At 38.1% G+C, this 15,769-nt stretch overlaps 1 protein-coding gene across 3 annotated transcripts; it reads right to left on the reverse strand.

Moving 5' to 3' along the window:
- Window positions 1–863: 863 nt before the first annotated feature.
- On the reverse strand, window positions 864–8,959 carry Tfb4 (transcription factor B4). 3 transcript variants are annotated; one of them, XM_069330595.1, is made up of 5 exons: window positions 8,804–8,959; window positions 6,517–6,732; window positions 6,001–6,223; window positions 3,855–4,009; window positions 864–1,791 (listed from the first exon to the last, which is right to left on the reverse strand). In XM_069330595.1, exons 2-5 carry the CDS (start codon window positions 6,724–6,726, stop codon window positions 1,540–1,542), a joined length of 840 nt encoding a protein of 279 aa, XP_069186696.1. In that variant the 5' UTR covers window positions 6,727–6,732; window positions 8,804–8,959; the 3' UTR covers window positions 864–1,539. The 3 variants fall into 3 exon arrangements, with proteins under 3 accessions (XP_069186696.1, XP_045603802.1, XP_045603801.1); XM_045747846.2 differs by having other exon boundaries at window positions 8,775–8,918; XM_045747845.2 differs by lacking the exon at window positions 8,804–8,959 and adding an exon at window positions 8,719–8,797.
- Window positions 8,960–15,769: the final 6,810 nt, after the last annotated feature.

The raw sequence follows: 15,769 nt of genomic DNA on the forward strand, positions 1-15,769 counted from the left end.
AGGCTGTGACTCATACGTCAGGCTGCGAGCAGCCGCGTCCAACAGCCTGGTTGATCAGTCCAGCAACCAGGAGGCCTAGTCGACGACCGGGCCGCATGGACGCTAAGCCCCGGAAGCACCTCAAGGCAACCAGTATGTTTTTTTACTCCAACTTTTCACCTGCTGCTGGAAAGAATACATACATTACCCCAACCCACATCCACAAAGAAAATCTTGACAAAGGGGGTTTGTCTCATATACAGTCATGTTCAGAAGCCAATTTTGACATTGCCACCCACATGTATCCGATAGTGCATTTAAATGTACTGTACTACAGTACTGTATGTAATTTAATTTACAGTATTCATTATTAGAAATTACTAATTCCATTCTGCTTATAAAAGAAATAAGTACATAAAAAAATGTACACCTTGTTAGTATTTTTTTTTTTTTTTTACATTTCTGAGTTTAATAACATTCTATTTATGGCATAAGCTACATTTTATAATGGGAGTGCTCTATGCTGCCAATGTAGTATACCATATGTACACTGCAGTTTGAATCAATTACTGTGCTGTACTTTCCTAATATATTTGAATTCAGTTTATGTAATGGTCAATGAATTTTCATATTCAGTACATTTGCTTACTAAACTGGTTCACCTGATTAGGTATGATATTAGTGCTAAGACTGAGTCCTTATGTTCAGTGAAATTTTTCTTCAATGTAAAGCTAATGTAAGGGGAGGGATAAGTTATATCTCAATTACAATAATATATATAGAAGGAGCGCATACAAAAATAAAATAAAATGATGCATCTTCAAATACAAGGAGAAACTGCATATAACTATTTTAACTTGAGGGATTTAAACAAACCAGCGAGGTGCATGTATCACATTTTCTGTATTTAAAACACATAACAGGAAACAGACTGTAGAAACTAGATTCATACCTCACTCACCAGTTAATGTACAGTTCTCAATGAAAATGAGAGAAAACCACAATAAGCACACATCAGTACAGGTATGGAAACCTCACAAGCACAGCCCAACACACCACCTTCGACCAGAATTGGCTCTCCTCTCTTAGGAAGCCCCCTGTTAATGCCACATCTGTGTTGCTATCTTCATGTGTGTTGAGAGGTTCCCTACACCTGCCTTGTGGTGTCCAACATCTACAAGGCCCCTATTTGGTGTTCCACACCTGCTAGGCCTCACGTGGTGTTCAAAAGGATGAACTAAATAAGCTTACAGTTGATGCACTGGCCACACCAGTTGAGTGATTTAATATTTATGAGCTGACAATGCTTCAATGTTTATGAGCTGATAGTGATTTAACATTTGAGATGACAATGATTCAATGTTTACAAGCTGACAGTGATTCAATGTTTATGAGCTGACAGTGATTCAATGTTTATGAGCTGACAGTGATTCAGTGTTTATGGGACAAAAGGGATTTAGTGTTCATGAGCTGGCCATAACAGGTACAAATGATAGTCTGCATTGAAATTTCAAGGTATCAATAATACATCACCACCTTGTCCGAGAGGTTTTTTCAACACTATTTTTTCTTCTTCACTATTTTCATGAGTGTGTCCGTTTGAAAGATGACATTACAAGTAGAGCAGAGTGGTACAGCCTTGCAGTAGACTGAGAGACAATTAGAACACACATTTCCCATTTCTACTAGTGTGCGGTGACAAAAGCAAGCAGCTCGATAGTCAACACTGTCCTGTGGTGGAGAATTTAGCTTCTTTCGTGTTGAAACATCTGCTTGGTACATTAGAATCAGACATTGCAAAAGCTCTGAAACCTGAAAGGTTAGCAGCATATTAACAGATGACCATAATAAGAAAAAACTGTATTCACATAGTATACAGTTACTTTTGGTACTGTATAGCTAACATACGGCAGATACATTACCTGACAAATAATAGATTAGAAAATTTACTCTGATGACGTAAACTTCATACTTCACAACCCATGGACATTTAATAATATTTGTTTTGTCCACCAAACAAATACTTTTAACCAGCCAAATATAAAATAGATATTACCTGTTAGGTGGATACTGTATAGCACAAATTTAAATTCATTCCTATTTCAAGTAATTCCATGAGAGATGTCCACCTCTACTGTGGGCTGATCAAGCTAGAATTGTTTACTCCACTGGGCATAAGAATAGCAGCATTTCTCTCACACAAAATCCAATACTGGATGTAATGAAATGCCTCTTAGTGGCTTCCTGTAGCTAACCATCTGTAAAGCTCCACACACACACATCACACTACACCCTTCAAGTCATTCAAAGCTTACCAAAGACCAGAAGCCAAAACCTGTCCACTTAAGAGGGGGCACAAAGAGCAGCTGACTTTCAAACATCATGGATCTGAGGGTAGACCAGGCTGCCTAAACTTAATGAAACTACAGAGAACCCGGGACAAAAGTGCCTTGAATCAAAATACTAAAGAAACTATGCCAACAAATATGTAGTTGCCTAGTGCTTCCAAAGTGGCACACAAATAATGACTGTTCAATTCAACCATGTACAACAAATGCATCTTGGTCAAACAAACCAAGAGTTAACAACCAACGGACCTCTCTAGAGGCCAGCCAGAATAAAAGATGAAGAGATCATCTACCAGGGTCAAAGGAACTAAACCCCAATTTCCAAAGGACAGTATGAAGTTCCAAAGGAAAAACCATAATGTGATCCAGAGACCAAGGTCTCAGGAGGTGAGTGAGTAGGTCAAGGTGATAAAATGGACAAGACAACTTGCACAATGTTGAACTTGTCAATGTTGAATGCCAGTGGTAAGGCAAGGGAAGCCGAATGAAAAACCCTGACTAGGCTCAGCCAGGTCTGAACCTGTGACTGAACGAACTGGGACTTCCGCCAGTTCACCAGGAAACTGAATCTGACTAACGGAAAGAATCAGATCCCTGGCTTGTAGACATGCAGATTGGCTGGTGTGGAAAAGCGAAGGAAACTGGAGTTGGGGAGAACAAGATGTGAATCCAGGGAAGGGAGGAAGACAATCTGGCACAGCAAGATACTGGGCCAAATCACACTGGCGAGGAAAGAGACTAGGAGGAATGAAAGTGTGATTAGGCCAACACTCACAAATGACATCCTCTAGAATGGGACTAGCCCAAAGGGAGAATTTACCCAAGGCAAGAAACTCAGCACCCCAGTAGAAATGAATAGCATAAAACTTTGGTACACAAAAGGAAACAGCATTACAAATATAGTGGGGTCGATCTGCAAGAAAAGTGGCAGAATTGCACCTTCATATCAACACGGTTATGAACACAATAGAGAATGTAACATTCCCAAGATGATACCAGGTAGCAAGGAAAGAAAGGATAAACAGGGAAGGGAGCGAGGAGTAGTAGCCCCACAAATACAACAACACTGGAGCTTTGAGGAGAGATTCTGGAGGTAACCAACCAGCAAGATTTCATACTAGGTACAGTAACAACAGTGAAGACCATAAAGAGAGTGGTAGGAGTTATTTACAACCCTCCATTAACTACAGGAAGGTCATGGAGGAATGTGATAAATGCAATGAAATATACCTGAAGATGATAGAAAATGTGGCCACAGTGGCAATGACAGCCAGAGCAAAGATCTTAATACACTGACCTTGGAAGACTTTAAAAGTCTTGATTTACCTTGGAGACTTTAACCATTTTAAATTCATCATCGTATATACAGTATTTAAAAACTCTCCTACATAAATTGTTCTGATTAAATTTTGGATTAGTTTTAATTTGAAAAAAATATATATGGATGACAGCAAATGAACTGCTGTCACTGCCAATTAAATTTGATTCTTGTGTACAGTACTAGGTTAAAGTAGCTACAATCCTTACCTCTTGTACACAATGATAACAGCCACCACTGATATCTGCACCTTGCTGAAGTAACCCACAGTCATTTCCAATTACACACACATCAATTGGTGTGCTTATTTTCTGAGCTGTGAGGTAAGTATTAATGTAATTCAGGTACTGGCTTCCTGTATCCGCTGAAAAAATATATACAAGCTCTTATCAATATATATATTTTTATCTTGGCACTCAAATAACAAAAATAATCATTTATCATTTTCCTATACAGTTATCATCATAGACACTCCATGCAATGTGAATTAGGTTATAGGAGTTCCAACATCAATGAAATATTCAACAAAGCTTAGGAAAACACCACATTAACTAGGTTGTAGAAACAAGGTTTGTTTTTACAAGATCCTGGCTCTCTATGTGTATAAAGTTAACATGGATGAAATAGCAACACAAATCAACATAGGAAAGAAAATAAAAAGATGTGCAGAATTCACTTTTGGTTATATTTGACTACAGTACTGTACTATAATTCCACAGTGAGTATGCTCACTGATTGTATGTGCAGTATGATGAAATTCTAAGTAATGGGAACACATACAGACTGGTATGGATCATACTTTGTATTGGAAAACAGATAAAAGCTGGTTTTACTTTTTTTTATATTATTTAATGTATAACTGGAAAGAACAATTGTCTTATTAAAGAATACTAGTAGAGTCTTTTCTTTACTAGAAGTGTAATAATACAAATTATGCAACATTTTACCCGATGGGAATAGGACAAACTGAAATGCTGCAAGGAATGGGTTAATGTGGTTATGGTTATGCATTATACACCTTGGTTGTTTAACTGAGGGGCCACTATCTAGTGTCCTCAATGAGTACAGGAAGCCAACAGCTTGTTAAAGGCCCACCATTTGTCCTGATGATTTTATCAAGCTGGATTTTGAATTGCATCATTGTTTTGACATTTATGGCTTTGGCAGATAGGCAGTTCTATGGGTATATAACCCTATGGATAAAAAAGCATCTGTTGTCTGTCCTACATTGTGGCTTGTTGAGCTTCAAACAGTTGGCTCTTGTTTGTGTTTACAATCTGACATTTTAAAGAAGTTGTCCGAGTCTCCAGTACATGCTCCAAATTGTTCAGTTCAGTGTACAGTACTGTATTTTAAAAGTTTGGATGAGATTAGCCTTGTCATGTCTGGTTTGCAGTGTTAGCTCTGTTGCCCTCAACCATTCCTGGTTTGAGAGTCAAATTGGTTCAGGAATGATTTGTGGTGTTGAACTATAATAAATATTTAGCCAAGACCATAGGGAGGGTTCAGGTAAGAATGTTGAGTGTGACAAATCTTGTGCATAAGGGTTCATATGAATAACTGAATTACAGAATGTCAAATAGGTCAAACGTATACTGTACAGGTATTTTTATGACTAACATAAAATTTGTACAAAGTTGAAAGTAGGGTGAGTCAAAGAAGGAATGCGTGATGAAATGAAAGCCTTGGTTAGAAAATAAGAGGTGCAGATGAAGCCTCAGGGATGTATGGAGTGGTAGTTTTGATATTTATTGACATCACAAATTAAGATATGGAAGAATCTTGTTTATGCAAACAACTTTGTAAACAAGATAATCTGGTAAGATAATAGTTTGTTTATTGTGCAATATTTATAAAAAAATAACCATTCTTTAAATGGGTATTCAGGGTGCCCCCCATTTCATGTGGGGCACCCTGACTGAAGGAAAATTGGCATTTCATGTATTACAAACTTGTGCCTAGTGCTATACAAAGTATAATAGATTGGGAATGCCTTGGTTACCTGCAGATAGCTGTACACATAGGACCCAAAGAGGAAATACGAAATGGATTTGTAACAAAAGGACGTTATCTGACCTAGTTCTTTACACTTGATGGCCTAGCTCATCAAGATTGTAACTTGCTTAGCTAAATGAATTGTGGGGTTCAGTCCCTGAGCCCATTATGTGCCTCTAACCCTTTCCACTACCGCCCACAAGATGGGTATGGGGTGCATAATAAATGAACTAAACTAACTCTGACCTAGTTTCAAATTTACAAAGTAAATGACATTTAGAACTTCAATTGTGCAAAAAAAAAAACTTAACCGATGATCACTAAATAAAAAACATAAAAAACCAATTAATGAAAACATACTTGAAATTTTAATAACCAAGATCCTTGCATGGACTTTTTGGCCTAATATATCTTCTGCTTCTTGCCGTTTTATGTATAGAAGACCTCGACCTATTGCTCCAGAGAGAAGAGATTCTGTTTGCTCTGCCTTTCCACCAAGCATCATCATCTCTCTTAGCTCTTTTTCAATGCACTCATCTACTTGACATAGAAGTTCCAGCCTGCCATCCTTCTGACGTTCGACCTAACAAAGAATACAAATAAACCAAGGCTTGTACACGTATTCTGTATCTATATACACAAATTTTCCTTAATGATTACAGACTATACAAATTTCAATGGTCATCTTTATTTCAGTAAGAAAGTCCCTAATGGCATCTACAGTATATCCAGTCAATATGACAATGTACAGTAGTTTCATTATCATTAGTTTAAATGCATTGGCATAAATATCAAAATTTGTTATAAAGCAAAAAAAACCTGTCACCACTATGATAATAATACAGTATTCAAATTGAAAAAATCAATGATGCTTACCTTTTCACCTGTATTCAGTGGGTAGAGAAAGCGAGTTTCCAGGTGATTAGCAGCAATAACAGCAAGTGTGTTTTTCACATTAGATGCCAGGTGAAAATTGGCAAAGGAAATGCAAGCGCTCAAGTAATTATGGACAATACTTTCTTGCTCTGCTAACTGTGGGTGAACATCCACCACTATTACCAAGAGACATCCACTACCGGCCATCATTACATCCTGCAGAAAATATTGTGAAATAAATGCAAAGTACAATACTTACATCACTAAAATTAATGTTTTCGATGATAATAAACACTTAAATTACAGTACCAGTATATTCGTAAAAAATATACAGCAATAAACTATTAGATACAAACTAGGCTGTTTATTTATGGTAAATTTATGATAAAATGTAAAAAGTGGATTTGAAGAGAAATCCTTGTTAACTTTATTTCTAAATGTATACATGGTACTACACTGAATTATATCAGTGTTCTTGCTTGCCATTTCCTGTTTAGACTCCTGTTTAGACTAAACTGTTTGAGTCCTTGTGCTCCTGCTTCATGCATTCTCCTTCCCTCTCTTGTGGGTATCTTTCTCCCATCTCAATATAACAGGGTTTTGTGAGGAGGTTTTGTGAGACAGGAAGCCCGAGTGTACTCATACATATTAGGCCCATATCGAGGTCCCCCCCCCCCAAGGATGAATCCCCTGCCCAGGATGCAACCCCACAACAAGCCGACTCCTGAGTACCTACAGTACTTACTGCTAGGTAAACAGGTCATTAGGTGAAAGTAACTGCGCCCACCCATTTCTGTGCCGCCCGTGATTCAAACCCAGAATTGTCGCTTGCGAGTTGAGAACGGACCCGACTGTACTACGGGGTCCTTAATTTTTTAATGCTATAGGTTAGGCTTGGTTCTTTTTTGGGTAGCAAGTTGCAAAAAGCTACTTAGACCTGATAGCAAACTTTACATTCTTCATCGCATTCCTTTGACTTCATTCATTATGGATATCTCATCAAGACTAAGCCTATGGAAATGGGAAGCCTAGATACATATTGCTTTAGCTAAAGTTACCGCAATGAAATAATATAATCTATGGTTAGTTAAGACTAACATATAAAACATATGTTTATTAACGAATTCACGTGAAATAAACATTGTTCTGAGAGAGTTGCTCGGTCGATCGATCTGTCCGGGGTCGGAGCTCGGCTATTATAAAAGTACACGTATCTTCGCTTTAAATTTAAATATGCCCATGGTAAGGTATTTAGAATAAAGCTTATATTTCTATCTTTCTTGTGACATATAAAACTCTTACACTTATTAAAGAACCTGCGTGAAATAGGCATGGTTCCGAGATGAATGCTGCGGTTTTCGAGCTCGACGAGCGATGAAAACTGCCACTTTTATAAAATTACAAATATCTTCAGTTTTACTTAAAATATTTGTCTGGTAGAGGTTTTACATATAGATCGCGTTTTTGTCTTTCTTCTGACTAATAAATAATTTTGGTTTAATAAGTCAAGATGTTTTCAACAATATTCTTTCGGCGTTCGTCTTTTCCAACATGGGCGACCCTTTTGGAAATGCGATACTTGGGTTAACCCATCCCATAGTTGGGTCAGTTTCCATTATGGTTCGGAACACAAACATTACCCCATGCAAGTATCCAGTACGAGACATGTCACTTAGATATGAAATCTATTGCTGAAGCTTCATGACCAGAGATGAGGACCTGTAACTATAGGCATGAAGGGGGCCTACAAGGAGGCTTACACCTGGTGTTGTATCAAAGATAAAACAGTTAGTGGTTACAGGGACCTGGAAAAGATCCAGAGAATGTGAACACCTGAGAGACATTAGAGATATGTGTAGAATAATAAACCCCACATTGTTTGAGTTAGGAAAACACACTGTCAAATATTGATACTGTTCTTAAAGGATTCCCTCATTTTGCACCCGCAAGATAAGTTTTTAAGGGCTGACAGATGTTAATCTTCTTGTTTGAGAAGCTGTTCACTTGAGACAGTTAAGCAAGTCCCAGCTGTGTCTGGGTACAAGTGACAGGATGAACAACCCAGCGGGTTTTCTTCCTATTGGGGAGTGTTGTACATGCTGCTATGGCGGTGTGTCCACTCACAGGATGAGTGACGCTGCCCAATAAACTTCCCCCTCGGGGCAAAATTAAAAAAAAAAAATCCAGGCAAATGGAGGGAACCTTCGATAAGCCGCCGGCTTCCTATCCTCGGGTAAAATGTGTGTGGCTGTAACTACCGTCTCCTAGGAGTGAGGCAGGTAATTACCTAAGTGTAGTTACAGGATGAGAGCTACGCTCGTGGTGTCCCGTCTTCCCAGCACTTCCCAGGTGTTGGGGCCCAGGTGCTAGAGGCCACCTCCGTCTCCCGCCGCTGCAGGTCACTTACTACACAACCAGGCAGGGTTGCCAGCTCCAAACTGCTGAAAGTAGCGAGTTGACGGTCTAAAAGTAGCAAATTTATTTATTTATTTATTTATTTATTTATTTATTTATTTATTTATTTATTTATTTATTTATTTATTTATTTATTTATTTATTTATTTATTTATTTATTTATTTATTTATTTATTTATTTATTTATTTATTTATTTATTTATTTATTTATTTATTTATTTATTTATTTATTTATTTATTTATTTATTTATTTATTTATTTATTTATTTATTTATTTATTTATTTATGTATTTATTTATTTATTTATTTATTTATTTATTTATTTATTTATTTATTTATATACAAGAAGGTACATTAGGTTAGAGAGAATACATATCATAGTACAGTATTTACAATCTTGTAAAGCCACTAGTACGTGCAGCGTTTCGGGCAGACAAATTATAATAATTTACAATTTATTGTAATAATTTGGGCAGACAAATTGAATTTGTAATAAGAGTAGCCCAATTTTTTTTAGTGACTGATAGGGGATTCGAAGTAATATATTTTGATATATAGAGTACACTACACGATGTTAATTGTTTTATTAATATTATTTCTGCACACACACAATAATATCATATATATATATATATATATATATATATATATATATATATATATATATATATATATATATATATATATATATATATATATATATATATATATATATATATATATATATATATATACATATATATATATATATATATATATATATATATATATATATATATATATATATATATATATATATATATATATATGTCGTACCTAGTAGCCAGAACGCACTTCTCAGCCTACTATGCAAGGCCCGATTTGCCTAATAAGTCAAGTTTTCATGAATTAATTGTTTTTCGACTACCTAACCTACCTAACCTAACCTAACCTAACTTTTTCTGCTACCTAACCTAACCTAACCTATAAAGATAGGTTAGGTGGGGTTGGTTAGGTTCGGTCATATATCTACGTTAATTTTAACTCCAATAACAAACAATTGACCTCATACATAATGAAATGGGTAGCTTTATCATTTCATAAGAAAAAAATTAGAGAAAATATATTAATTCAGGAAAACTTGGCTTATTAGGCAAATCGGGCCTTGCATAGTAGGCTGAGAAGTGCGTTCTGGCTACTAGGTACGACATATATATATATATATATATATATATATATATATATATATATATATATATATATATATATATATATATATATATATATATATATATATAACTGAAAACTCCACATTATATATATATATATATATGTATATATATATATATATATATATATATATATATATATATATATATATATATATATATATATATATATATATATATATATATATATAACTGAAAACTCCACACCCCAGAAGTGACTCGAACCCATACTGCCAGGAGCAGTATATATATATATATATATATATATATATATATATATATATATATATATATATATATATATATATATATATATATATATATATATATATATATAACTGAAAACTCCACACCCCAGAAGTGACTCGAACCCATACTGCCAGGAGCACTATAAAACTGGTGTACAGATCTTAACCGCTTGACCATCACGACCGTACAAAAGATGATGGTAGCCGAGGCTATTTGCCCATCATCCCGACAGCGCTCTGATGGTAATCTTGGGCATGGTATTTTATCAAATCACCTCATTTTTTGGGGCCATGTGAGCAACGCAAATGCAAATGGTTAAGGTCTCCTGTGCACCAATTGCATAGTGCTCCTGGCAGTATGGGTTTGAGTCACTTTTGGGGTGTAGAGTTTTCAGTTGCATATATGCCTGGGGGACCATTAAGGATTGATCACATTTGTGTTGCTCACGTGGCAACCAAAAATGCGGTGATTTGATAAAATACCATGCCCAAAAAGAAACACGGATTTCTGGCAAACATATAACCAGAGCGCCCTAGCAAACAACCCCTGGAGCACAACCATGCACGAACCGGAGCCCAACCATGCACAACCCAAAGCCCAACAACTCACACCCCTGGTGTTATGTAACCGGAGCCTGACCAGTTGTGTAACCGAAGCCCGACCAGTTGTGTAACCAGACCCCGACCAGTTGTGTAACCGCAAGCCTATCAAGTATACATGTCATCCAACTCCCACCAAGCTAAACAGCCCCAGAGCCCAACCAAACTCCATTCGTAGCTTGACCAAACAAAAATCTCCTTAGCCCTACCTAAAACCCTCCTCCTGCCCTAGAAACCAACTATGGAGCCATAGCAACCAAAAAATTGAGCTATGTACGAAAAAAGAAACCCGGCTTTCTGGCAAACATATAACCATAGAGTAAAAACCCTTGGAACACAGCAATGCACGAACCGGAGCCTGATCATGCACAACCCAAAGCCCAACAAATCACAGTACCCCCGGAGTTATATAACCGGAGCCCGAACCAGTTATGTAACCGGAGCCTGACCAGTTGTGTAACCAAAGCTCGACCAGTTGTGTAACTGGAGCCCGAACAGTTGTGTAACCAGACCCCGACCAGTTGTGTAACCAGACCCCGACCAGTTGTGTAACCAGACCCCGACCAGTTGTGAAACCAGACCCCGACCAGTTGTGTATCCAGACCCCGACCAGTTGTGTATCCAGACCCCAACCAGTTGTGTATCCAGACCCCGACCAGTTGTGTAACCAGACCCCGACCAGTTGTGTAAACTGCAAGCCTAGCATGCAAGAACCAAACAACATCTGAAGCACAACCATGCACGAACTGAAGCCCGACCATGCACAACCCGAAGCCCAAGTGACACCCCCGGAGCCCGACCAGTTATGTAACCGGAGCCCGACCAGCTATGTAACCGGAGCCCGACCAGTTATTTAACCGGAGCCCGACCAGTTATTTAACCGGAGCTCGACCAGTTGTGTAACCGAAGCCCGACCAGTTGTGTAATGGGACCCCGACCAGTTGTGTAACTGTAAGCCTAGCAAGTATACATCTCATCCAACTCCCACCAAGCTAAACAGCCCCAGAGCCCAACCAAACTCCATTCTTAGCTTAACCAAACAAAAATCTCCTTAGCCCTAACTAAAACCCTCCCCTTGCCCTAGAAACCAACTATGGAGCCATAGCAAACAAAAAATTGAGCTATGTACATAAAAATAAACCCGGATTTCTAGCAAACATGTAACCCATAGAGCCCTAGCAAACAACCCCCTGGAGCACAACCATGCACGAACCGGAGCCCGACTCGAAGCCCAACAAGTCACACCCCCAGAGTTATGTAACCGGAGCCCGACCAGTTAGACCAGTTGTGTAACCGCAAGCCTAACATGACCGAATGAAACAAACAATCTCTGGATCAAAACCATGCTCGAACCGAAGCCCGACCATGCACAACCCGAAGGCCAAGTGACACCCCCGGAGCCCGACCAGTTGTGTAACCGGATCCCGACCAGTTGTGTAATGGGACCCCGTCCAGTTGTGTAACCGCACACCTAGCAAATATACATCTGATCCAACCCCCACCAAGCTAAACAGCGCCAAAACCCAACCAAACTACATTCCTAGCTCTACCAAACAAAAATCTTAGCCTTACCTAAAAGCCTGCACTTGCCCTAGAAACCAACTATGGAGCCATAACTAACAAACAATTGAGCTTTGTACGAAAAAAGAAACCTGGGTTTCTGGCAAACATACAACCATGGAGGCCTAGCAAACAAACCTGGAGCACTAGTACACAAATAACCATTGGTGCACAACCATGCACGAACCGGAGCCCGACCATGAACAACTAGAAGCCCAACAAGTCACACACCCGGAGCCCGATCAGTGTGTAATCGCAAGCCTAGCAAGCAAATATCTCATCCAACACCCCACCAATGTGCTAAGTGGGGTGCCACAGGGGTCCATTTTGGGGCCAATACTTATTGTCATATACATCAATGACATAGATGAGAATATTACAAACCACATCAAATTTGCAGATGACACTAAGATCTATGGTAAAATGGTAAGTGAAAGTCATATTGAAACCTTACAAAGAGATCTACGTGAACTCCACAAATGATTAGATGATTTTTTGATTTCGATAAATGCAAGACCTTGCATGTGGGGCATAACAATCCACGTCACAACTACCAAATTGACAGCACTACCTTTCAACAGATAGATGAAGAAAAGGACCTTGGAGTCAGAATCCATCACGTGAGGCATAATACACAACACACCTACCTAATTATCAACATTATCTTGGAGTCAGAATCCATCAATCACTGATAGTTGTACAACAAGTGGGAGCGGCAGTAAAAAAGCAAACCAAACCCTGGGAATAATCATGCGTACCTTTACCTTCAAGGAAAAGAAAGTAGACCTTCAATTGCATAAGTTTCTGGTGCGCCCCCACATGAATTATTGCATCCAGGCATGGAGGCCTCATCTTCACAAAGACATAGCTAGCTGCTATGCAGCCATGTCTTACCAGAGCTATGTCTTACGACAAAAATCATACCAGAGCTTAGTCATCTCTCGTATCAGGAACGGTTGAGGGCCACAGGGCTAAGAACACTGCAAATCAGTCATGACAGGGCGGACTTCAAAGAAACCTTTAAAATACTAAACAATTTGGAGGATGTAAATCAGGACAATGTCTTCAAAAGGTCAGATGTTACACGAGCAAGGAGCAACGGGTTCAAACCCAACAAGCCAGAATGTTGGACAGGAAACAGGAGATGCTTTTTTTACCCATAGGGTTGTAAACCCGTGGAACGCCTATCCGCCAAAGCCGTAAACGCCGAAACTCTTCTGGGTTTTAAAATACATCTGGAAAAGATCATCAGGGCAAATGGGGGGACCTTTGACAAGCCGCCGGCTTACTGTCCTCATCGATTCCACTTGTGTGGGAATAATTGGAAATGACATTGCAGACGAAGCTGCAAAACTTGCAACTAAGAGAACAAATGTAGACATTTACATACCACAGAGTCTATCACAGATTAAGAAAGTAATTAGAAACAGAGCAATGCAGAAGATGTACAGTGACCACAACACAGCAGTTGCAACATCAGGATCTGCGGGTTGGTACAAGAATTCAACTAACTACGAACCACTTAGTTTGATGAAAGGGAGCAGTAGAGCAACAGAAGTACACCATGCACTAGCTCTATCTATAAATCCATCAATCTTTGTAAAATATCTTGTATGTATGTACCTTACCTAAATAAACATTATTATTATTATTATTATTATTATAATTATGTCAGATACAAGTCTCATCGCACACAAGAAGATTCGTCAGCGGATTTTTTGTTATTTATATATAAAAAGAGTTCTTGAATTCTTGTAAAGCCACTAGCATGCATAGTGTTTCGGGCAGGTCCTTAATCCTAAATTTTTTCCCCGGAATACGACCCGCCAAATAGGCCAAATAACCTATTCTCTGCTGGGTGAACAGTTAAGGATTGTCGCCCGGTCAATCCTTCCCGGCCAGCAGGTCAAAGTGCTGTCGCTTTGGCGATTTCCCACACCAAATATGTCAGTTTCGTATATGTATGTATAACTGAAAACTCAGTTTTCAGTTATACATACAAATACATGCAACTGAAAACAAAAGTTTTCAGTTGCATATAGTCCTGGGGACCATTCAGGCTTCTTCGCATATGTATGTATGTATATGGATACATATATGATTGGTCAATATTAAAACCGCAATATAGTGTTATTAAATGTTATACTTAACAGGCATATAGTTCAATTCAAGTATGTTTATTGAGACAAGAAAGAAATACATCTCAAAGGGATAGAGTAGTAGCTTAGGCTATTTCTACCCCCTTGCATATAGTTATTACATATAGTTCAGTGATGTGGGGGCCCTGACGGTTGAGTGGACCGCTCTCGGGATTCGTAGTCCTAAGGGTCCGCAATTCGATCTCCGGCGGAGGCGGAAACAAATGGACAGTTTCTTTCACCCTGATGCTCATGTTTACCCAGCAGTAAATATGTACCTGGGAGTTAGATAGCTGCTACGAGCTGCTTCCTGGGGATGTGTGTATGTGTGTAAAAATTAGGATTTTGGACCTGCCCGAAACGCTATGCGTGCTAGTTAGTGGCTTTATAAGAATGTAAAAACATCAATTCTACGTACTCTCATAAACCTAATGCACCGTCTTGTATATAAATAAATAAATAAATGTGCTAGACACAATCGATTTGCCCCTCCCCCTACAGAATGACCACAAACATAATCGGGAAACTCCTTTTACATTTATTGTGATAGTTATACTTGTATATAATATGTATTAAAGGTAAACGCCTAACATGTAATAGTAATTACATAATAGGCGTTTACTATTAATTATTAATATTAATTAATAAAAATAACGTCAGAAGCCACACACCTGCCTCCACATGTCTTTTTGTGCTACCTGGCGTTCGCAATTGTTCTCGCCTAATATTAATCAAACAAAACATTATAATAATTCATTATTTAGTTTTTTTTATTAACACGCTTAGGTATACACAGCAATGTGATGCTACCATGTTCTATATGAAGGATTGCAGTGTAGGTTAAAAACTAGCAATAAGTTCATCTAATATCCCCATCTCACAGGATGGAATGAGGGCAATCATATGTATAATTTTAGGGAGTATACGTTTTGTAAATTATAAGAATTATGGTACTAATAATTACGCGCTCACGGTTAAAAGGCAAAAATATATTAAAAAAAATCGAAATTTAATTAATCGCAACGATCTTAAATATACTATATGCCAATAAAATAAAATACAAGATTATAAAGATGTTTTGTTT

Source organism: Procambarus clarkii, chromosome 24, assembly GCF_040958095.1.
Source record: "Procambarus clarkii isolate CNS0578487 chromosome 24, FALCON_Pclarkii_2.0, whole genome shotgun sequence".
Taxonomy (NCBI): domain Eukaryota; kingdom Metazoa; phylum Arthropoda; class Malacostraca; order Decapoda; family Cambaridae; genus Procambarus; species Procambarus clarkii.

Bases quoted from the DNA above. Each gene is read 5' to 3' on its own strand.
- Tfb4 (XM_069330595.1), bottom strand. From the start codon at position 6,726: ATGATGGCCGGTAGTGGATGTCTCTTGGTAATAGTGGTGGATGTTCAC. The intron at 6,224-6,516 runs GTAAGCATCATT...ATTCTTTGTTAG, and splicing joins CACTGAATACAGGTGAAAAG to GTCGAACGTCAGAAGGATGG. The intron at 4,010-6,000 runs GTATGTTTTCAT...ATATTTTTTCAG, and splicing joins CTTGGTTATTAAAATTTCAA to CGGATACAGGAAGCCAGTAC.